Raw genomic sequence first — 24,607 nt, 5'->3', positions numbered from 1 at the left:
GAGATGGAGCTGGGCAAACGGGATTGCCTCCATCGCCGCCACCATTCTGCCCAACACACTCATGCCGTACCGGATGGGTCTGGTGCCCGGCTGCAGAAGGTTCCGTACTCCTTGCTTGATTTTTTGCGCCTTGTCCTGAGGGAGGATCACCAGCCCCCGGGAGGTATCGAAAATCATGCCTAGGAACACGATTCTTTGGGCTGGAACCAAGGACGACTTGCTCCGATTGATCAACCAGCCTAGACGGGCCAGGGTATCCAGCGTGATACTGACATTCTCCTGGCACGCCTGAAACGACGGCCCCTTTACCAACAGGTCGTCCAGGTAAGGTAGTACCGTTATGCCCCGAGCATGCAGGATGGCCATAACCACCGCCATTATCTTCGTAAAGACTCTGGGAGCAGTGGCCAGACCGAAGGGCAGAGCAACAAATTGAAAATGTCGCCCTCCGATCGCAAAACGCAGGAACCTCTGGTGTGGAGGAAAAATCGGAATGTGCAGATATGCATCTTGCACATCGATCGAGGCCAGGAACTCCCCTGGATCCATGGCTGCAATGACCGAACGGAGGGATTCCATCCGGAACCGCCTGACTCTGATGAATTTGTTCAGGATTTTTAGATCTAGTACTGGCCTTACTGTCCCGTCTCTTTTGGGGACCGAAAACAGGTTGGAGTAAAAACCTTGTGCCTCTTCGCTTTTCGGCACTGGGACAATGACCCCGTTGCGCCGTAGCGTCATTATGGCCTGTAACAAACCCTCTGCCTGCGATCCTGTTCCGGAAAACCGGGAATGAAAGAATCGCCGTGGCGGGAGTCCGACAAACTCTATCTTGTACCCGGACGATATCAGTTCTGCCACCCAAGCGTCGCGTGCCACTGCGACCCAAACGTGGCTGAACCTTAGTAGGCGTCCGCCCACCCTGTCGTCCGTAGGTACGAAGCGCCTCGAGTCATTTTGCTGGAGGCTTTTGGGATCTGGCCCCCCTCGTTCTGGGCAAACGGCCTCGGCCTCTGCCCAGCGGATTGGCTCTGTAAGAGGTTTGCCTTTCCCTAATCTGACCATCATTTGCGGAGGTGGATGCTCTGGCCGAAGTCCCCCTCCAGGGGTTACGAAAGGGCCGAAAACGCCTCTGTGTCTGCCTGAATGCTGGCCAAGTCCTCTGCTGCGGGAGGAAACTACTCCTCCCCCCCGTGGCTTCTGAGATAAGCTTATCAAGCTTCTCACCGAACAACCGATTGCACTAAAAAGGCAATGAGGTCAAGGATTTTTTGGAGATAGAATCCGCTTTCCATAATCTCATCCATAATGCTCGCCTAACGGCGATCGCATTTGCTGCTGCCACAGCAGAACACTCGGCCGCGTCCAGAGAGGCGCTGACGAGAAAATCACTTGCCCCTGATATCTGATTTGTAACCTCCAAGACCTCCGCAGGCAGATCTCTGTCTTGGAGGGCATTATGCAGAGCGTCTGCCCATGAAACCATGGCCTTAGCCACCCAAGTAGCCGCAAAGGAGGGGGCCAGGGCCGACCCCGCTGCCTCATACACTGAGCGGGCAAGCCCCTCTATAAGGCGATCAGTTGGGTCCTTGATAGAAGAACCGCTGGGTATCGACAATAGCGATCTTGACGCCAAACGTGATACCGGTGGGTCCACTACTGGCGACTCCACCCATCCTTTATGGAGTTCAGGAGGAAACGGATACTTTGCTTGCAGCGCCTTTTGCATTGCAAAACGCTTATCCGGGTGTTCCCTATGTTTCTGGACTAGCTCCTCGAACTCCGGATGTGTGGCAAACCTTCTATGCGGTCACCTGGTCTTCTTGAAGGAGACCTTGTGACCTGAGGCCGTGGACACATCGTCCTCGATCTCTAAAGTCTGGTTGACTGCCTCAATGAGGCTGTCCACCAAGTCTTGGTATCCCAGGCTTTCTGGATTCCAGGCCTCCTCTCCCTCCTCCTCGCCCTCATCCTGCTCGCTTCCCGAGCTCGGCGACGGGGAACGAGATGCCCTAATACCCGCCGCCGAAACCCCAGAGGGTCCGGCCGACGGGGAACGAGCTCTTTTGCTATGAGCTTGTCTGGTGCTGGAGCGGCCTCTAACGGTCGGAGGGTCCTGAGACGTGGACGAGCTGTCTTCCGCTGGCAGACCACCATCCTTGTCCCTGCCCGGGCCTCGAAGAGACTCAATTGCCCTTGTAAGGGACATCATAGAGTGTGATAAAGACACCACCCATTCTGGGGGGTCCTGACTTCTGGGCTCTGCAACAATGGGGGGCTCCTGGGCTCGCTCCGACTCGCAGGCTTCACAAAATTTATCCGGCTGCGCCTTAGGCAGCCTGACCCCACAGGAAACGCAAACAGCATATAGGAAAGAATGAGCTTTCCCTTTGCCAGACATATTGCAGGGTAGAGTAGGAGGAGGAGGATAACCCCTTCCTTGACCACTAGTGCGGCACTCGAAACGGGGTTGCACTCACCCACCGGTAATGTCCACCTTGCGTCTCTTCCACGGGGCGTGCGGCGTTACTCGCCGGGGCACTTGCGGCGCACTCCGGGAGATAGGCGGCGGCTTCCGGCCACACTTTGCGAGGAAATGAGGAGGGGGAGGGGGGCGGAGCTCCCCGATAACTGTGCGCGCCCGCCGCTCTCCGCCCCCGGAAGTTAGTGGGCGGGACTTCCGGCTACCCCCGGAAGTCGGCGGGCGCGCGGAACTCCGGACCTCCCCATACAGCGGGGACCGCGGCCGCCGCTGGCCGCACTACACGTGCGGCGTTCGAGGGAGGAGGGCGGGAGCTCCCCGGTAACTGAGCACGCCCGCCGCTCTCCGCCCCCGGAAGTTAGTGGGCGGGGCTTCCGGCTACCCCCGGAAGTCGGCCGGCGGGCGGCTCGGGCCTCACCATACAGCGCGGCCGCCGACGGGGCTCTGGCCACACTCCACGCCCATCAACAAGAGAGGTGAGCCGGGCCTCCCCCCTGTGGCTTCTGCGCCGTGGGCTTGTGGTGCTCTCAACCCCATCCCTGGGCCGGGAGGGGGAGGCTACTGCACCAGTCTTCGACGCTTCGCTCCCTTGGCTCACCTGCGCCTCCAGGACCACCCCTGGTGTCCTACCTAGGGGTGGTCGGGGCATTAATGCATTCCCACGTTGCAGGAGAGTAACAACGTGGAGGATCACTCACACGTGCTCGCCCACTGGGGTTCATGGGGAACCGAATCCTCTTATCAGGATGCGTTGCCACCTCTTTAGAAAAATAACAAAGAAAAATGGTTGTCTGGGGAAAAGTCCCAGATGTGTCCCTCGGTGCGGGAGAGAAAACACGTGGAGGGCTACTCACACGTGGTCGCCCGTTGATGATTTGGGGAGATCGGACCCTCTCTATAGGATCCGTCGCCCCTATCTTATCTTCATAGAAAGAGACCAAAAAAAAAAAAAAATCTAGTCTGGAGCTCCAGACTGCGTGTGCCTCCATCAGACACTAAGCAAAAAACTGAGTTACGCCCGGTCTGGGGGCGAGGGTGTATGCGGCGGAGGAGGAGCTAACTCTTTTTTTGTATACTTAGTGTCAGCCTCCAGACGGCAGAAGCACACACCCACAGTCTCTGTGTCCCCCAATGAGACGAAGGAGAAAAGAATGTTATTTCTTTGTTTAATTTTTTTTTAAATTGTGAAAAGTTTATTCAGAGGGTCATTTATTATTCAACCCCTCAAACCACCAGAATTCTGTTTGGTTCCCCTAAAGTATTAAGAAGTATTTCAGGCACAAAGAACAATGAGCTTCACATGTTTGGATTAATTATCTCTTTTTCCAGCCTTTTCTGACTATTTAAGACCCTCCCCAAACTTGTGAACAGCACTCATACATGGTCAACATGGGAAAGACAAAGGAGCATTCCAAGGCCATCAGAGACAAGATCGTGGAGGGTCACAAGGCTGGCAAGGGGTACAAAACCCTTTCCAAGGAGTTGGGCCTACCTGTCTCCACTGTTGGGAGCATCCGGAAGTGGAAGGCTTATGGAACTACTGTTAGCCTTCCACGGCCTGGACCGCCTTTGAAAGTTTCCTCCCGTGCCGAGGCCAGGCTTGTCCGAAGAGTCAAGGCTAACCCAAGGACAACAAGGAAGGAGCTCCGGGAAGATCTCATGGCAGTGGGGACATTGGTTTCAGTCAATACCATAAGTAACGTACTCCACCGCAATGGTCTCCGTTCCAGACGAGCCCGTAAGGTACCTTTACTTTCAAAGCGTCATGTCAAGGCTCGTCTACAGTTTGCTCATGATCACTTGGAGGACTCTGAGACAGACTGGTTCAAGGTTCTCTGGTCTGATGAGACCAAGATCGAGATCTTTGGTGCCAACCACACACGTGACGTTTGGAGACTGGATGGCACTGCATACGACCCCAAGAATACCATCCCTACAGTCAAGCATGGTGGTGGCAGCATCATGCTGTGGGGCTGTTTCTCAGCCAAGGGGCCTGGCCATCTGGTCCGCATCCATGGGAAGATGGATAGCACGGCCTACCTGGAGATTTTGGCCAAGAACCTCCGCTCCTCCATCAAGGATCTTAAGATGGGTCGTCATTTCATCTTCCAACAAGACAACTAACCAAAACACACAGCCAAGAAAACCAAGGCCTGGTTCAAGAGGCAAAAAATCAAGGTGTTGGAGTGGCCTAGTCAGTCTCCTGACCTTAACCCAATTGAAAACTTGTGGAAGGAGCTCAAGATTAAAGTCCACATGAGACACCCAAAGAACCTAGATAACTTGGAGAAGATCTGCATGGAGGAGTGGGCCAAGATAACTCCAGAGACCTGTGCCGGCCTGATCAGGTCTTATAAAAGACGATTATTAGCTGTAATTGCAAACAAGGGTTATTCCACAAAATATTAAACCTAGGGGTTGAATAATAATTGACCCACACTTTTATGTTTAAAATTTATTAAAATTTAACTGAGCAACATAACTTTTTGGTTTGTAAGATTTATGCATCTGTTAATAAATCCTGCTCTTGTGTGAAGTTTGAAGGCTCTAACTTACTTGCATCTTATTAAACCTGCTAAATCTGCAGGGGTTGAATACTACTTGTAGGCACTGTACATCCATATATTAATAATTTGATTAAGACACCTGTGACCTAGAATCACAATTGATGTTGTTGTAGCCGTTTTTGCTGTGACTCAAAATCAGATCGCCGGATCACCAGTGAGGCCAAATTAAGAGATTAGGCCCTCAAATAAGGAGCGCTTGGAGAAAAGAATGTACACTTGTTGTGAGCAAAACAATTCTGTTTATTCACACAGAATGTAGAATAGAGAGGAAAAACAATAACCCTTCTACATCAATAGTGTCTAGTAATAAAAACCATGGCCCACTTAAACGGGGCTCCAACAACAAGATTTACCAAAATCCAGTCCCTTCATACAAACAAAATTAAAAGTCTGTTATCAGAAGAAACAGCCGTACGTCAATCGTTCATTTACACCCTTAGGGCATTGTGAATCTAACTGGAAAATCCACGGGCACTCCTTCTGGAGAATACGTTTATTCATTTATTAAAACTATTAACGAGTTGATACCGAATGGATCGACCTTTCCTAAATGTGAAGTTTGGGTTCAACGGGATGATATCTTAGATCTGGATCGCCACGTAGCATACCCCAATGTCTTTTTAAAAGGTAATAGACCCGATGCCGGTGTCTGTGTGAGTGCTGTTTGTTCTAGAAGTTTCTAGCAGATTCACTTGAGGTGTGCTGCCTGGAGGACTACAAATTCTAGTGAGTCTAGGCGAGGCTGAAGAGCAGAGCAGAGGAGGCATTAAAGTGCAGAGGAAGCAAAGAAGTGCATAGTTAAAGGGAACCTTTCACCTCGTTTAGCCGCTATAATCTGCGGCCACTGCCTTTCAGGGCTTATCTACAGCATTCTATAACGCTGTAGATAAGTCACCGATCTAACCTGAAAGAGAAGAAAAACAAGTTTTATTATACTCACCCGGGGGCGTTCCGGGTCCGGCGCCTCCCATTTTCATGCGATGTCATCATCTTGCATGCTTCATGTCGTGGATCCTGCGCAGGCATACTGATCTGCCGTGTTGAGGGCAGAGCCAAGTACTACAGTGCGCAGGCGCCGGGAGAGGTCAGAGGTCCGGCGCCTGCGCACTGCAGTACTTTTCTCTGCCCTCAACAGTGCAGGTCAGTATGCCTGCCCAGGAGACACGAATCAAGCAGAATGCTGCAGATAAGCCCTGAAAGGCGGTGGCTGATCTTATAGCAGCCAAAACAGGTGACAAGTTCAATTTAAGGAAATACTAAGAGAATCCTGTAGAAAACTTATACTCTTTGGTAACAAAATTTCAAGGAATAAAAAGAAACCATTATAGATAAATAAGACAGTACAAAGTTTATTAAGACAAAAACAAAGGGCATTGAAAATCCTGAAGGCTGAGAAAACAGAAATAGCATTTCAGAAGTATAAAGATCAGTACAAAGGCAGGTAATGAGATTATTACAAGGGATGGAAAGCCTTTCAGAGGTTGGAAAGGTTGGGCTTGTTTAGCTTACAAAAAATTTGCCTCAGAGATACTTATTATCTTATTTACTTGTATAAATATATATGTGTGGACAGTACAGAGGACATGGACATGACTTATTCCTTCCAAAAACCGTACTAAGGACCAAGGGGGCACTCATCATTACAGGTGGAAGAACGGCGATTCCGGCAGCTAAATAGGGAAGGGTTCTTTAAAGTTAGAGCCGCCAGACTGTGGAATGCCCTACCACAACGGGTAGTACTGTCAGACACTATGATAGCTTTTAAAAAATGGGTGGATGATTTCCTCGCTTTCTTTGAGGTCAATAGATTGAGTACGGAATTCATTAACTCTAGAGCAATTTCCTCCTAATCTAGAGATATTGCCCCTTCGGCATTTCTCTTTTTAAGGGGATGAGATGATGACTCTTTTTAACAGGTTATTGGTGGCTTTTGGTTTTCTATATGTATGTGTTATTTAGGTTTCTCGGTTGATTTCTCTTGAAGATCTCATCCAGGGAGGACAGCCCTATACAATCTATCTCCGAGGTAAAACTCAAGCCACACCATGACATTACCCATTCCCTATTTAAACAAGAATGTCTATCCATGTACACTCCGGCATGTCAAAAAACTTGTTCTTGACTACTATATGGTTCGAAATAAAAATATGAGATTTAGGGGAAAAAACTAAGGATGGTTAAACAGGTTATGCCTGTACTGTATGACAACTGTGTTACAAGAGAATGCCCTCCCTTTCAAAAATACCAAACTGAAAATGACAAAATACATTGACAAGCTTCTCCATATAGTGTCTTTCTGCAATGGAATAAGAAATTGTTTAAGGCCAGAATAGAAACCATCAGTAAAATGAAGAAATGCATATTTTTCTCTAGAAGTAAAACCTTTAAATGGTTTAAAATTTAAAGATAAGGGTCATGTGGCTCAACACTTATCTCATGCCATGTTCCAAATGGGAGAAGGCTTGGCTTAACTATGTGGCATGGTTTTTACCAATGAGAAAACTAGAATTTCCAAAGCGTATATATTAGTAAATTGGCTGTATTCATGTTTGCCACATATTTGTAAAAACAATGTATAAAGTGGCCAATCCCAATAAAGGGTGGTTCCTGTGATCTTAAACCATCTAGTCGACTTCCTGATTGCCTAGGGGGCGGATGATCCTGCTTGACTGACACACCGGAGCCACTGACCTCAGCTGTTCACTGATGCCCCTATAAGAGGTGGCCTTGCCGCTACACCATCAGAATCAGAAGCCCAGTGGCAATGAAGTTGGTTTGGGTCAGGAGCTAATTGGGCTCCAGCAATACCAGACAGCTTCAAAGCAGTGCTTACAAGAGCCAAGCAATGGTCATGTTGGGCCACCACTAGTGGCTAGTCCTCTAAGCACAGAGCTGTAAACATTTACAGTATTGGGGGAATGAAGCAACATTTTAATATACAGAAGATTACAAAAGTGTTTGCATTTACAAGAGCTATCCAACAACAGCCATCCATGCAGATGGGAATAAACCTTCAAATAGATTACGGCGGTAAGACAACTGCGTGATCGTTTGGTTCATTACACTTTGGAGCTTCAATAACTACCCCTTTCAAACATATTTTTGTTTTTTTTTCTATCCCGACACTCTAGGGCCAAAACTATTTTTATTTTTGAGTTGTCAGCCATGTAAAGGAAGCTTTACGCAGTGCCAATTGTATTTTTTGCAATATTTAATACAATTCATGGTATACAATGTAAAAAAAAAATATACGGTATATTTGAGAATAGTATTTAAAAAAAAAAAAAAAAATGTGTACACAATACGGACATTATTATTTGGGTTTTGTTTTTAGGACTTAAAAATGACACGTTAAGGGGAGTGAGCCAGCCCAAATTGAGAGTGTAGACCTAAGCAAAGGGGATATGGTCCAATATTGAAACTTTAGTGTTCCAATCTCTGCCTCGGATTTGTAGTAAATGAAGAATAATCAAACATGATCATTAAGGAGCTCAGTGCAGCATTGGTGTGGCCAAGAGGCGCTGTGCATCACTCCATCCTACTAGTTTTACAAAGTCTACAGAGAAAGCTCAGGCCATCGCTGTCGGTCACCAGAACAATGCACTAGTATATTTGAGATAAAACATCAGTTTCAACAACACCACAGTTGAGGTTGTTAGCCTTATAGGGGATATTATCACCCCTATGTGTTGGATTACTTTCCACTGCTTGTTTGGGCTGACACATTCTCTTCCATCATTTTTCTTCAGACGAGTACAAAAACAGCTAAATCAATTTTTTTGCCTAAAAAAAATCTAAGTTTTGCTTGTGTCACTTTATTCTGAGACCCAGAACTCATAATGTGTCTGTCAGTCGAGAAGTGTGTGTGTGTGTGTGTGTGTGTGTGTGTGTGTGTGTGTTAAGTCACTTTCCTGTTTTGTGCTCTCTCTTCTGGTGTTAGATGCCATTCTTTGGTGCCTAATTCTTCAAAAAAAAAAAAAAGGCACTGCCTTGAACTGTTTTGTGACTCTCTAGCGCCATTAGTTGCACGATGCAAAAAATGTCATCAAAATACCGGCACACTCAAAAATACAAGGGAGGAGGAGGGACTGAGGTGGAGTTGCACCAAATTTTAGACTTTTTTAAAAAGCAGCAATTGACGAATCCAACAAAAAAATCTGCAATAGATAAACTCTTCCCACACAGTGGAAAAAGCAAACAAAAAAAGGAAAAACACACAAAGAGTGCCAAAAATAGACTTTAACCCCTTTACCCCCAAGGGTGGTTTGCACATTAATGACCGGGCCAATTTTTACAATTCTGACCACTGTACTTTTATGAGGTAATAATTCTGAAACGCGTCAATGGATCCCACTGATTCTGACACTGTTTTCTCATGACATATTGTACTTCATGTTAGTGGTAAATTTTCATTCAAATAACTTGCGTTTATTTGAGAAAAAAAAATCAGAAATTTGGCGAAAATTTTGAAAATTTCGCAATTTTCCAACTTTGAATTTTTATGCCATTAAATCACAGAGATACGGCACATAAAAAACTTAATAAGTAACATTTCACATATGTTTACTTTACATCAGCACAATTTTGGAACCAACATTTTTTTTTGTTAGGAAGTTATAAGGGTTAAAAGTTGACCAGCGATTTCTCATTTTTGCAACACCATTTTATTTTTACGGACCACATCACATTTGAAGTCACTTTGAGGGGTCTATATGATAGAAAACACCCAAAAGTGACACCATTCTAAAAACTGCACCCCTCAAGGTGCTCAAAACCACATTCAAGAAGTTTATTAACCCTTCAGGTGCTTCACAGGAATTTTTTGAATGTTTAAAAAAAAAAAAAAAAATGAACATTTAACTTTTTTTTTTTTTTTTTTTTTTTTTTTACAAAAAATTTACTTCAGGTCCAATTTTTTTTATTTTACCAAGGGCAACAGGAGAAATTGGACTGCAAAAGTTATTGTGCAATTTGTCCTGAGTACACTGATGCCTGATATGTCAAAACAGTGGAAACTCCCCACAAGTGACCCCATTTTGGAAACTAGAACCCCCAAGGAACTTATCTAGATGTGTGGTGAGCACTTTGAACCCCCCAGTGCTCCACAGAAGTTTATAACGCCCGGGCGTGAAAATAAAAAAAATCATTTTTTTTCCACAAAAATAATATTTTTGCCCCCAATTTTTTATTTTCCTAAGAGTAACAGGAAAAATTGGACGCCAAAAGCTGTTTTGCAATTTGTCCTGACTGAGTAGGCTGATACCCCATATGTGGGGGTAAAACACTGTTTGGGCGCATGGCAGAGCTTGTAAACCCCCCAATTCTAACTCCAACCCTAACCCCAACACACCCCTAACCCTAATGGGAAAATGGAAATAAGTACATTTTTTAAATTGTATTATTTTTCCCTAACTAAGGGGGTGATAACGGGGGGTTTGATTTACTATTTATGGCGGTTTTTATGGTTGGCAGCTGTCGCACGCTAAAAGACGCGTTTTATTGTAAAAATAGTTTTTGCATCACCACATTTTGAGAGCTATAATTTTTCCATATTTTGACCCACCGAGTCATGTGAGGTCTTAATTTTTGCGGGACGAGGTAACGTTTTTATTGGTACCATTCTCGGGCACGTGACATTTTTTGATCACTTTTTATTCCGATTTTTGGGACGCAGAATGAACAAAAACCAGCAATTCAAGAATTTCTTTTGGAGGGTGCGTTTACACCGTTCCACGTGCGGTAAAATTGATAAAGCGGTTTTATTCTTCGGGTCAGTATGTTTTGGCTTTTTTATGCACTGAAAACAATTTTATATAAAAAATAATTATTTTTGCATCGCTTTATTCTGCGAGCTGATGACGCTTTGTGGCGGCTCGTTTTTTGCGGGACAAGATGACGTTTTCAGCGGTACCATGGATATTTATATCCGTCTTTTTGATCGCGCGTTATTGCACTTTTTGTTTGGCGGTATGATAATAAAGCATTATTTTTTGCTTTGTTTTTTATTTTTATATTTTAAGGGGTTCGCTAAAGGGGTTAACTAATGGGACAGTTTTATAGGGCGGGTCGTTCCGGACGCGGTGATACTAAATGTGTGTACTTTTATGGTTTTGTTTTTTATTATTTCCAAAAACTGAATTTATTAGGAAATATATATTTTTTTTAATTTAGCGATTTTTTATAAATTATTTTTACATTTTTTTTTTTAAACTTTATTATACTGTCCCAGGGGGGACATCACTGTCATGTGACAGATCGCTGATCTGTCACATCACAGATCGCTGTGACAGATCAGTGATCTGACACAGGCACTGCTGGAGGCTTCCTCACGCTGGCGCTTTGCCAGGCATGAGGAAGCCGGCTCCCTGAAGGCCCCCGCTGCCATATTGGCTCTGGGGAACTGCAGGGAAGGAGGCCCCCGGAGCAGCGCTGCACATCGCGCTGCTCCGGGGGGCTCAGGGAAGCATAGAGGGAGCCGCCTCCCTGCCGATGCTTCCCTAAACCCCCGGTACACTGCAATCGTATTTGATCGCAGTGTGCCAGGGGTTAACGTGTTGGGGGCGGTCAGTGACCGCCCCTGACACATAGTGCCGGGTGTCAGCTGTGATAATCAGCTGACATCCGGCCGCGATCAGCGGCGCTCACCCCTTGAGCGCCGCTGATCGCGCTAGACGTACTATCCCGTCCATGGGCATAGGGGCTGGGGTCCCATGGACGGGATAGTATGTCTCATGTCAGAAAGGGGTTAAAAAGGTGGAAATAGAATTATGAATTGGGTGCAAACAAAAAAGGTGCAAAATGCACAAAACTAGACAAAACAGCAAATGCAATGATGAACCAGGCCTTTGTGCCATCGAAAAACTTAGTTTTTTTTCTACTTTTTTTGTTGTTAGGTCTTACTACGGAATTTAAACTGGAAATTATTTCACCAAGTACAATACACTGCAATACTTATGTACTGCATAAGGCCCCTTTACATTTAGCGATGCACCAGCGATTCCGACCACGATACGACCCAGTCAGGATCGCTGGTGCATCGCTAAATGGTCGCTAGTGAGCTGTCACACAGGCAGATCTCACCAGCGACGTAGCGACGCAGCAGCGGTCGTTACTTACCTTTCAGACACAGCGATCCTGACGTCCTCCCGCCCGCGTCCACGCGTCGCTTGTCGGCACCAGCAGGAAGCTCCCGACGAGAAATGGAGCTGCGCAATCAGCGACAGACAGCGGGGGAGCCGGTCGGCGGTATCACACATAGCGATATCGCTAGCAATATCGCTGCTGCTTCACAAAATCGGTGACGATTTAGCGATATTGCTAGTGATATCGCTATGTGTAAAGCCCCCTATAGCCTTGTCAGAACTAGTATGTCAGTCCTGAGTTCCTTCATTAGACCTCAGCTGACATTACAACTGCCTTATTCTAAGGGGGGTGTGGGCGCATGACCACAAGTATGTGATTAGCATACATGAGGTCATGTCCAGACTAGATGTGTGCAGCCTCAATCAATACAACTGAAGTGAGTGACTGCAGACTTGTGCTCCAAGCCTGAACAAACCCTTTAATAACAAAGGCTTATGACGGTTTATATATTCCAGCTACTTCGATCAAATGATGTAGTAGGTTACAATTACAGGAACTGGATTAATATCTGATTCCAAGATGGGCAGGTGAGTGTCAGCTGTATAATACAGCTAGCACCTGCAGCTAATGGAGCAAAATAAACTTATAAGCCCACTCTAAACAACTCCATTAGATTTAAGTTGTGCATATACAGTAGAGGTCAGGATGGGACGTGCAAACCCACCGACCCTTCAATGCATATAAAGGTCATAAATGTATGCCACGCGGTTTGGATATTGAAGTGTTACGAGCAGCTGAGTGTATTAAATTATGCAAACAATAATAAAAGAAAAGTGACATAACAGCTAGCCTACTTCTTTTTCATTTACAGCCAGTAACATTTTTTTTTTAATTAGCTGCTTCTAAAACAAAACTGTCTTTTTCACCAAAACAAAAAACAAAAACAGATCATTCCCACCCCATCTAAAAAAAAATATAAGGGAAAGGCAGTCAGATAGCAAGCAATAACTGTATGTTCTTACCGGGTATGTTCTACTGAATTGTTTTTGTCATCAATAACTGCAACAGCCACAAGTTTTCCTAAAAGGGAAAAAACAAGAAACAAAACATCATTGCGTGAAAAAAAAATAAAAAAATTATAATATATACACACAGTATCTATCTATCTAAAATATGATGCCTTGCACACAGTCAGGGCACCCAGTACAAGCAGCAAAACAAGCCCAATGCATATTTAATCCTCCACCATATTTGACTGTAGGTACTATGTTCTTTTCTTTGTAGGCCTTATTTCGTTTTCAGTAACAGTAGAAGGATTTGCTTTACCAAACACATTATATATAAACACACACATTCACTGACAATTCTATGATTCTATGTTCTAACAGGTAGTTAACCTTATGATAAGCAGGGAGCGTTTTGTTTTACCTTTTAAAAGCTTTTATAACACATCCCAAACACAAAAGGCAGATACAAAAAGGCACATGAACAAGTTATGACATACTAATTGTTCATCAAACCTAAAGTATGAGACCGTTGGATTTATTACCTGTGTCGCCCAGCTCATACAATGTAAATCCATCGACATGAAGGTACCCCTCAAATCTCTCCTTATTTACCCAGCTTGATAAATCGCCGTCTTCATACTCTAAATGGCAATGAAAAAATGCATGGCAAGGTTAACATAAATTCCTCACGTTGTAATGATTGTATTACAATCAAATGGTTTTATTTTTGAACTTGAAGGGTTTTTGTCTTAACTGACAAATTGTTTTATAAAAGTATACACTATAGTAGAGTATACATAGCTTTTCAACACTTCTATTGCCAAGACATTTAGATCCCTAATATAAAATGCACAGAAAATGCATATGAAGATCAAATACCATATTAATAAACTAATTAATATTAATGTGCTTATGCCAAAGTTCATCAAAAGTGGACTGTTGGGTTATCTACAATCAAATTTTTTTCAAATTCAAATACCAAAATAAAGCAATTAACTATGAGGTCAAAAGAAAATTGCAAAACTTTATTCAGACAATCAAGATAAAATCAGAGTATGATTATATACATATTAAAAGAGAAAAAAAACAGACGAGGCATGTCTTTTTCTTGTCTGGGATATTGCAGGAATGTATTGCTGACAAGGTGTTACTTTTATAGCTTATAGTCCAGCTTTACTCACCAATCTGTGCTTTTTCTCTTTTAACATGTACGGTATATAATTCTTTGATTTTATCTTGATTGTCTGAATATGCGGCGGAAATAAAATTGCTAAACTTTTGTCAATTGCTTTATTTTGGCGTTTATTTCATTTATGGTCTTATAGGAAAAATTATGTAGGTGTATTTATTTTTTTTCAAATTCAGAACTAAAATGTTGGCAGGGCAGGAGATTTACTGTTGAGAATTACAGTGCATTGCGAAAGTATTCGGCCCCCTGGAACTTTTCAACCTCTTCCCTCATATCATGCTTCAAACATAAAGATACCAAATGTAAATTTTTGGTGAAGAATCAACAAGTGGGACACAATTGTGAAGTTGAACCAAATTTATTGGTTATTTTAAATTTTTATGGAACTTCAAAAACTGAAAAGTGGGGCGTGCAATATTATTCGGCCCCTTTACTTTCAGTGCAGAAAACTCACTCCAGAAGTTCATTGTGGATCTCTGAATGATCCAATGTTGGCCTAAATGACTAATGATGATAAATATAATCCATCTGTGTGTAATCAAGTCTCCGTATAAATGCACCTGCTCTGTGATAGTCTCAGAGTTCTGCTTGACACACAGAGAGCATCATGAAGACCAAGGAACACAATAGGCAGGTCCATGAAACTGTTGTGGAGAAATTTAAAGCCAGATTTGGATACAAAATGATTTCCAAAACTTACTTTCGCAATGCACTGTATATCATTGGCGACTGTCGCTCATTGGAGTATTTTTTTTTATATATCACACAATTTTGCAAGGCATAATGACTTCAACATGCTCGTTGCTCCCATTCGCTTCCAAACTCCTGGAGCAGCACGTCCACGCTGAACTTTCCTCCTACCTATCATCTAACTTGCTCTTTGACAATCTACAATCTGGTTTCCGCCCCCATCACTCCACTGAGACAGACCTGACCAAAATTACTTACAGCCAAATCAAATGGACAATACTCTATACTCCTGCCTCTAGATCTGTCCTCTGCATTTGACACAGTTGACCACTGCCTCCTACTACAGATCCTCTCCACCTTCGGCATCAATGACCTCGCCCTATCCTGGATCTCCTCATACCTTTCCAACCGCACATTCAGCGTCTCCCACTCCCACACCACCTCCTCATCCCACAATCTCTCTGTTGGAGTCCCCCAAGGCTGTTTTAGAACCCCTACTCTTCTAAATCTATACACTTGCTCTAGGACAACTCAAAGTCCCATGGATTCCAGCACCACCTTTATGCTGATGACACTAAGATCTACCATGACGCTTTCCCCAGTACCGGAAGTCCGCTGCCTCGGAGTAATTTTTGACTCTGCCCTGTTCTTCAAACCGCACATCCAAGCTCTTTCTACATTCCTGTCGCCTCCAGCTGAAAAATATTTCCAGAATCTGTCCTTTCCTCAACCCTCAATCTACTAAAATGCTTGTGCATGCCCTCATCATCTCCCGCCTCGACTACTGCATCATCCTTTTCTGTGGTATCCCAGCTAAAACCCTCGCACCTCACCAGTCCATCCTTAACTCTGCTGCCAGACTAATTCATCTCTCTCCTCGCTACTCCTCCGCTTCTCCCCTCTGCAAATCTCTTCACTGGCTTCCATTCCCTCAGCGTATCCAGTTCAAATTATTAATACTGACCTACAAGGCCATCTATAACCTGTCTCCCCCACATGTCTCTGAACTAATCTCCCGATACCTTCCCTCACGTAATCTCCGGTCCTCCCAAGACCTCCTTCTCTCCTCCACACTTATTCGCTCCTCACCCAACCGCCTCCAAGACTTCTCCCGAATAGCCCCTATCCTCTGGAATTCTTTGCCCCAACAAGTCCGACTATTAACCACATTTGGATCCTTCAGACGGAACCCGAAAACCCACTTCTTCAAGAGAGCCTACAGCCTGCAATGACCCCGCTACCTCCTCCTCTCTCACTACTACCAGAGATATCACCTCAACCAACACTGGAACTGCTGCAACCAACCAACCTGCTGTCTCCTTCCCCACCATCCTGTAGCATGTAAGCCCAAAAGGGCAGGGTCCTCTCTCCCCTCTGTATCAGTCTGTCATTGTTAGTTTGTTTACTGTAAGTGATATCTGTAATTTGTATGTAACCCCTTCTCATGTACAGAACCATGGAATCAATGGTGCTATATAAATAAACAATAATAATAATAACACGAAGTATTCACATGGACTAAACATCGAACAGCTATAAGAATACTAAAAGGAAACCATTAGTTTCCTTGAGCCAAGCAAAGTGGTCCTGTTACACAGCCCTATTCCTGCATTTGAACAAAGCCATTCATGTCCCCAACAAATGTTTACTTTTGTGTTAAAACAACTGAAAGTTGTATATATATATATATATATATATCCAATATATAAAGCTCAAGAGTGTGTATGTATGTATGTGTGTGTGTATATCTGGGATTGGCATCCGCACCGTCGCAGCTACAGCCACAAAATTTGGCAGTCACACGTCTGGACCCCGAGGGTGTCCTAAGCTATGTTGTGAGGCGAAATTTTAACCCCGCACATTTCAATTCACCAAACAATTTTGCCCCTATCTACATAATGGGGAAAAAGTGTGTGTATATCAAGCCTCTCCCTCATTATGTCATAATGGTAGCCATGGCGACGCTGATGTTGCAAGCCCCGCCGCTCATTATGATGTCATAATGGTTGGCTATGGGATGATGTGTGATGGGTATATGGGCACGGGACTATGGGATGGCGGATATGTATGATGAGTATATGGGCACGGGACTATGGGATGGAGGATATGTATGATGGGTATATGGGCACGGGACTATGGGATGGAGGATGTGTGATGGGTATATGGGCACTCTACTATGGGATGGAGGATATGTATGATGGGTATACGGGCACGAGCCTATGGGATGGAGGATATGTATGATGGGTATATGGGCACGAGCCTATGGGATGGTGGATATGTATGATGGGTATATGGGCACGGGACTATGGGATGGAGGATATGTATTATGGGTATATGGGCACAGGACTATGGGATGGAGGATATGTATTATGGGTATATGGGCACGGGACTATGGGATGGAGGATTATAATTTGTTATAACTAACCACAGTTAGTTACTATGCCTGGGCAGCGCCGGGCTCTTCAGCTAGTCTATACTGTATATATATACACACACATATACATATATACACAAAACTCTACAGCTTGGTATATGCCAAGTAGGCAGGACCAGTCCTGGTGGGTGTTTCACACAGAGTAGTCCACTTCTAATGCTATCATAACGACTCTCTTGGGGTGATTGACGTTATACCGACTTGACGTGTCATCTTGGCCACATGTGCTCTCCCCGACCTCATCACTGTGCTTGCGCTAAGGAATGAATAGTGAGGCATCTCCTGAGATCACATGGCCAGTGGAGATGATGTCAATCACCCCAAAGGGGCATGATTGCAACATCAGGACTAGTCTTGGTGAAGTGACAGCCTCCAGGACTAGCCCTACTTATTATGAATACACCGCGCAGTACGTTACACGTTAGCAGCTGTTTTAGCAAAGAAGCAAACATCTGTTTAAGACATAATAAACTTCATTAAAATACAGATATAGGGCTATGTGGCGTTTTGGAGAGGTTAAGGGATCTAACCCTTAACCTCTCCATAAGTTCTCTTTAGCAAATAACTTCATTTGTTGTTGGAGTTAACACTTTAAAAAATTAGTACAATAAAAGTGAATAATATATATATAAAAAGTACAGTAATTCAAAAACATCTTAAAAGAATAAAATAAACCTAGCGCAAGTCAATTTAGAACTGAGTTCAGTGCGTAAACCGCATACACCATGTACAGGATACTTTACTAGAAGTGACATTTATCGTTTTTTTTTCCCCCCTTTCTTCTTTTTAAATCTTTATCCAGATCCAACTGTACAAGATTACTGGGGAAAAGCAACTTACACTGGATGGTATACTTCCCACTGTATGAGGAAGCACAGCCTCCTGGCCTCCGTTGGGTGAAATACTGTTTTTTTTTCCACATGAGATGTGAGCAGAGAATAGAAACTAGGATAATATCTAGTGTACACTGATCAAAGCATGGGAAATTGTGTAAGGTCAGGGGTTTTACAAATAAGCCAATAATTATTTGTTCGCATGTACAGAATTCTTGTTTGTACCCATCATTGCATCTCAACTATTTGTCGATTGGGTGAAGAGGAAATCTTGAGTGGTTTTCGAGGATTCCCTGGCTGATGTGTACACAAGGTAGCCTTAACTACAATGTGATCAGACACATGAATCACTGTAGCTTTCAGAAGGTGAGGCTTCTTAGAATCATGTACGGTAAGTTTCACTTTCTGATATGACCCACCTACAAAAAGGACTTGAAAAAATTAGTCATGAGATAGGTTTTGCCAGGAGCCAAGGACCAGCAGTGAGATGTGTTCCAGGACCCTGCAATCTGCACTTGGGATCTCTATGATCATGCTGGCTGTTATTATGTAAGTACACAAGGATTCTTTTAAGACTGTGGAGATTATGTGTAAGTGGTTTTCCATTAGACTTGGAGACTTTTTAAAACAATGAAACAAAAATATATTGTTACGTAGCAAATTATAAATTACAATACAGGGTATCATCTGCTGTCAGTTGGGATAATGTCTTGAATTTATCTAAACCAAAGATACCCTTCAAAATGATCTGCCCACATATACCAATGAGTTCTTAATTAAAAGGACCATGACCCCCCAAAAAAAATTAGCAAACACTTTATAAAAACCAAAGCAAACAAATTAAAGAGGGGCCCAATCTTAGTTGTAGATATCAGCTAAGGCGGTGGTTATAAAGGAATGGCCAGGGGTATGTGCTGCAGCCGGAAAAAGTGCAAGAAAAGAAAAAAAGAACCCTCGGGATGAAGTAGAGTAAGTAAGGGCAGAGGTCGGAACAGCAAAAAGTGAGAAGTTAGCTCTGATACAGGGAGCAGTAATTTGCAGTTTCTACTATCTACACAATTATTACAGCACCGACCTACTTTCAACAGTTTCTTTGTGGTGAGAGATGGGGTACAAGGCAGACTGACATATCCAAGGGGGTGTGTAATATTTCAGAAAGATGTGTTCAAGGCAGTGACTGACACCTTAACTTTGTTCTTAAAAGCTGATTGAGAGCCAAGTGCAAATCTGTTTGTAATTTAACAAGGTTCAACTCTGCTATACTGTGTTAGTTATAATCCAGCACAGCTTTGCAGCAGAACTGACAGAACTATAAGGACAACTGCTACATCAAATTTGTTTGTAATGAAACAAGGTTCAACTCTGCAGTACTATGTTAGTTATAATCCAGTAGAGGTGACAGGACTATGAGAGGACAATAAAGAAGTGGCTGAATGATGGAGAGATCTAGGTGAAGGCAAAGCCCACGAGAGTTTAGTCACATTTGCAGCACAATTTCCTTGGACACCAACTAAATTGTGCATTCTAAAGAAGAGAATTCTAAAGTGACTACATGTAAATAATATGCAAATTGCCTATTCAGAAAGAAAGAGGACTTTTACTCTACAGCGCCACCTATTGGTAGTAGCGATCCTACAAGTCACAATCAACCCTTTAACGAGTCTTGTAATATGACTTAGGATAAAAGCCAAATCAGAATCTCAATTTGCAGACACGGTGTTTCGAGCTATTGGCTCTCGTCAGTGCAAAGTATGAGATCTGATTTGGCTAGGTGAGAGGCTCTGGACTGAGGTCTAAGGTTTCTCCTTGCGGAGAGTGACAAAGTAAATAAGAATAAGTAAATAAGAATTACTTCCTATAAGGAGGATGATATGGTCTTTCCGCCATGAGTTACTTTAGAACCCTACCTCATGCAGTGTTTTGAGATGACAAGCTATGTGGTGTATGCTTGTTAGAATTAATGTTCAAATATGAAAAACTAGTGCCAGCGCTCCAATAAGAAATAGTAAATGTAATAAGTTGGTGACAATACACACATCAAATAAGCAGTGGGTGGCTAAGGTGTATCGGTGGACTTTAATATAAATAACTGCCAATAACCAACACTGACCACAATGTAAACAATCTGCGCTCCTGTGAAATAGAATTCAATATCCACCAATCATGTCACAGGTATTACCATAAGAGTGCTAATAATGCATTGCAAACCTAGCGGGGCAAAATCAATGCAATAAAATAGCAATGATGCTCATAACACGTGTAAATATGCACTGATAACTAACCCATCATTGATTATGTGATCTGTAGTGGCAGAGGAAAATAATGATGGTGGTGGTGAAGTTACCTGGCTGTGATTCTGGAGTAATAGTTATCCGAAGATCTAAATGCATCACAAAAGTTGAATCAGATACAGCCAAGTGTGGAAAGCAACCCGTCGGTGGCGTCCTACTTTTAAAAAAGTTTTGCCGATTCAGTGATTGACTGAGGTAGCATGAGTTTTGCACAAAACAGGAAGCACTGACCAAGGAGTTCTCTAAGCTGAGCCCTATCGGACTGCACTATTGGGATGAGTTTTAAACCTTCGGATTACTATGCCCCCTAAATCCATCATCTCCAGATTACGTCATCACCATAACAGATCATTATTCTCCTCCGTCACTACGGATCACATTCTCCATGTTAGTTTAGTTATCACCGCATATTTATGGGTGTGACATACATTGCTATTTGATATCAAATAACTCTGCCCTCACCTACTGTATTATCACCCATCCCTTGTAGATTGTGAGCCCTCGAAGGCAGGGTCCTTTCTCCTCCTGTACCAGTCGATTAAGATAATATTGTACTTGTTTTTTATTATGTACTGTATACCCCTCCTCACATGTAAAGTGCCATTCTTCTCTCTACAATTCTCTTGGTGCAGGGTTGCACCCAGAGGTGTTATATACCATATACCTCGTGGTGCCCACCTTCTTTCATATATACCATGGAATAAATGGCGCTAATAATATTACTGTAATGTATAATTACTGGATATTAGATTATACTCAACTTGTGGTCAGTGTTCGTTATGTTTTATTGGTGGTTGGAAATCTTTTTATTCACTAGTGTCCTTTTATTATTAGAGTGGCGTTCTACTGGTGGTGCCTTGAAGTTCTGCATCTTCAAGTTATAACCAACTTGGATAAGAAATTCCTCAAACTCCAGCTCTACTGCAGCAATACTGACATAATAGATACTTTGAAGACTCATCAATTTACACTTCCAAAGAACATGCATCAGGCGGAAACAAGCGTACGGAATCATCTCACACTTGAATTCATCATCTTGGTGGAAGAAGTTTTACCATTTGATTCACCAGAGGTTAAAGAAATGATCAATGAATTGCTTTTACAATTAAAAAAGGAAAAGGAACTTTTGTCCTATTTCCGTACAATAAAAACTGAATCATTTTATATCTACCTGTATAAAAAACGGTGTTCAATCTGCACATTTTTAGGCTATACATTACTAAACAGTTGAGCAGTATGGGGATTCATTCGAAAAAGAAACAGATCTCAACTGGACTGAAATAATGACCTTAGAACGTTTACAAAAAGTGTGACGTATAAAAAATATGTAACATCGCACATAAAGAGTATTTTTGTGTCAAGTCACTTTCACATGCAAGTAGTTATAGTGATATGTTCAATTAAATGACTTCAAAATGTATTTTTGAAAAAAAAATATAGATATAAAAAAATGTTAAAAATGCGTAGACAAAATGCCTTATTTACGCTTTTTGAGCCCTATCAAACTTCCCTCTAATTTTGGACTCACGGACACAGTTCTGGATGTTATTTATTGGCAACAATTAACAGAATTAATAATGAAGAAGGGACTTAAAACCGAAGCCAGATGTAGTGGAAAAAGTAATTCAGCATACATGGCTTACTAAGACTTCCTAATCTCCGAACATAAACTTGTATAAAAAACAGCTACATCATATTACATAATTGCATCTCTATATATAAAAATCAATGTGTGTGTGTGTGTGTGTGTGTATATACTGTATATCACCAACCAATCACGAATCATCTATCGTTTCACCAGAGCTGTTCAACAGAAGCTGAGCTGTGATTGGTTGCTATGAGCAACAGTTTTCCCACTTGACAACACCTCAGCAGACACTGACATGGTGGGAGAAATCTAGCATCTTCGGGAACATAAGCTCCCAGCCATTGTCTGCCCCCCGAAAGGAGCACAGAGCACATGACAGAAATGAATCCCCCCTCCTGTGCCCATATACCATCACACATCCTCCATCCTATAGGCACATCTTCGCTCTTAAAGGGATCATTTGTATGGAAGTCAGAGCAAATCTATCCAGCGCTTTGGTTTTGACCCCAGGTCTCTCTTAAAGGGATCCCCGGTATGGAAGTTAAGACCGTTCCACTCAGCTCTGTGGTTCTGACCCCAGGGTCTCTTAAAGGGATCATTGGAATGGAATTTAGGGCAAATCCACTCTGCGCTTAGGTACTGACCCCAGGCCCTTCTTAAAGGGATCTCCGTTATGGAAGTCAGGGCAAATCCATCCAGCACTTTAATTCTGACCCCAGGTCTCTCTTAAAGGGATTCCCTGTATGGAAGTCATGGCAATTGCCTTCAAATGCTTTGGTACTGACCCCAGGCTCCCTTAAAGGGATCTCCTGCATGGAAGTTACGGCAAATCCCTAGGCGCTCTGATTCTGACCCCACGGTTCTATTAAAGGGATCATTGGTATGCAAGTCAGGGCAAATCCACTCAGCGCTCTGGTTCTGACCCAAGTCCCCTCTTAAAGGGATCCTCGGTACGGAAGTGAGGGAAAGAGTGTGAGGGAAAAAGTGTGGAAAGCAGTAAGCAAAGCAAAAGGTGGCTACTTTGAAGAACCTAGAATATAAGACATATTTTCAGTTGTTTCACACTTTTTTGTTCATTATATAATTCCACATGTGTTAATTCATAGTTTTGATGCCTTCAGAGTGAATCTACAATTTTCATAGTCATGAAAATAAAAGAAAACTCTTTGAATGAGGTGTCCAAACTTTTGGTCTGTACTGTATATGTATATATAATACCACACACACACACACACACACACACACACACACACACACACACACACACACACACACACACACACACACGAGATCTCATCCCAAGAGCTCATTGCCGAGATCTCAATCTGAGCATGCGCGACCCCCGGCGGCCATTTTCCCGGAGGCTACCGCATCGCAGCAATGGATATGCGGGGCCTCCGAGCTTTCACAAGGTGCCAGCGGAGCCCCCCGCACCAGAGCACAACTACTGCACAAATACACTACAGGGTGCAGCCAGCCCATAAAGCAAGATGTCAGCAACACAGGTGCAAAATACCAGATAAACAGCCACTCTCCATTTACCCATTCCTGGTGGGGGTGACTGCCCGGTATACAATTGCACAATAAAGGCCCGCATAGGGCGTTGTTCACACAAAGGTACTGCACAGTGTCTGGTTCACAGCCTATTAATCACGCCCCTACTAACCGATTAGGCGGGCTGGCCAGCACTCTCTCAATGCGTACCTATGTGAACACCCCTCATGAGAGACCAGACGTGTCCGGGCACATTGGAATGAGCCGAGCGTAGGGCCACGAGAGCCAAACGGACATCTGACGGAAGGAACGTAGTGGCTATGGACCAGGAGATCATTAAGATTTCTCGATCTCCTGGCCGTCATGGACGGAGAGATACCGAGAGAGGTGCCCAGAGATGGCTCAGCACTCAATACTGACAAATGTCTCTGAAGCACCTGCCTCATGTCTTCCCAACACTGGTTGAATGTGGAAATAAATCTAATGGGACCAGACACCGTGGTTGCGGATCGGGTCCCATCAGATCTGAGCAGGCTGACTCGTGGAGTGGCCCTAGCTCGAACATGGCTTTTGGTATTAAATGCATTTTTGGGCATTGACATCCTCCCAGTGACGCACCTGGATTATCCTGCTATGGTCTCATTATTTTTATATATGTAATTATTGTAAGTCCTGATCATTCACCTAATAAAAATGATATTTTTTTAGACTTTTTTGCCTACTAGGTCTTGTTTCTCCTTATACATATAACCCCCCAGAAAGGAGCAGAGAGCACATGACAGAAATGAATCACCACATCCCGTGACCATATACCCATCACACATTCTCCATCCCATAGTCCATTGCCCATATACCCATCAAACATCCTCCATCCCATAGGCACATCTTCTCTCTTAAAGGGATTTCCGGTATGGAAGTTAGGGCAAATCCCTCAGAGCTCTGATTCTGA

General features: G+C 43.5%; 1 protein-coding gene across 2 annotated transcripts in view; it reads right to left on the bottom strand.

Moving 5' to 3' along the window:
* TMX3 (thioredoxin related transmembrane protein 3) overlaps window positions 1-24,607 on the bottom strand; it is a 100,962-nt gene that overhangs the window by 24,728 nt on the left and 51,627 nt on the right. For both annotated transcript variants that reach the window (XM_073590017.1, XM_073590018.1), the window contains exons 10-11: window positions 13,682-13,780; window positions 13,155-13,212 (exon numbers count right to left, since the gene is read on the bottom strand). In XM_073590017.1, the coding sequence (XP_073446118.1) occupies window positions 13,155-13,212; window positions 13,682-13,780 (157 nt within the window). The remainder of the gene's footprint in view (window positions 1-13,154; window positions 13,213-13,681; window positions 13,781-24,607) is intronic.

This window comes from Dendrobates tinctorius, unplaced genomic scaffold (assembly GCF_039654945.1).
Source record: "Dendrobates tinctorius isolate UK_male_01 unplaced genomic scaffold, ASM3965494v1 ptg000115l, whole genome shotgun sequence".
Lineage (NCBI taxonomy): Eukaryota > Metazoa > Chordata > Amphibia > Anura > Dendrobatidae > Dendrobates > Dendrobates tinctorius.
This window is presented reverse-complemented; position numbering and strand designations above follow the sequence as displayed.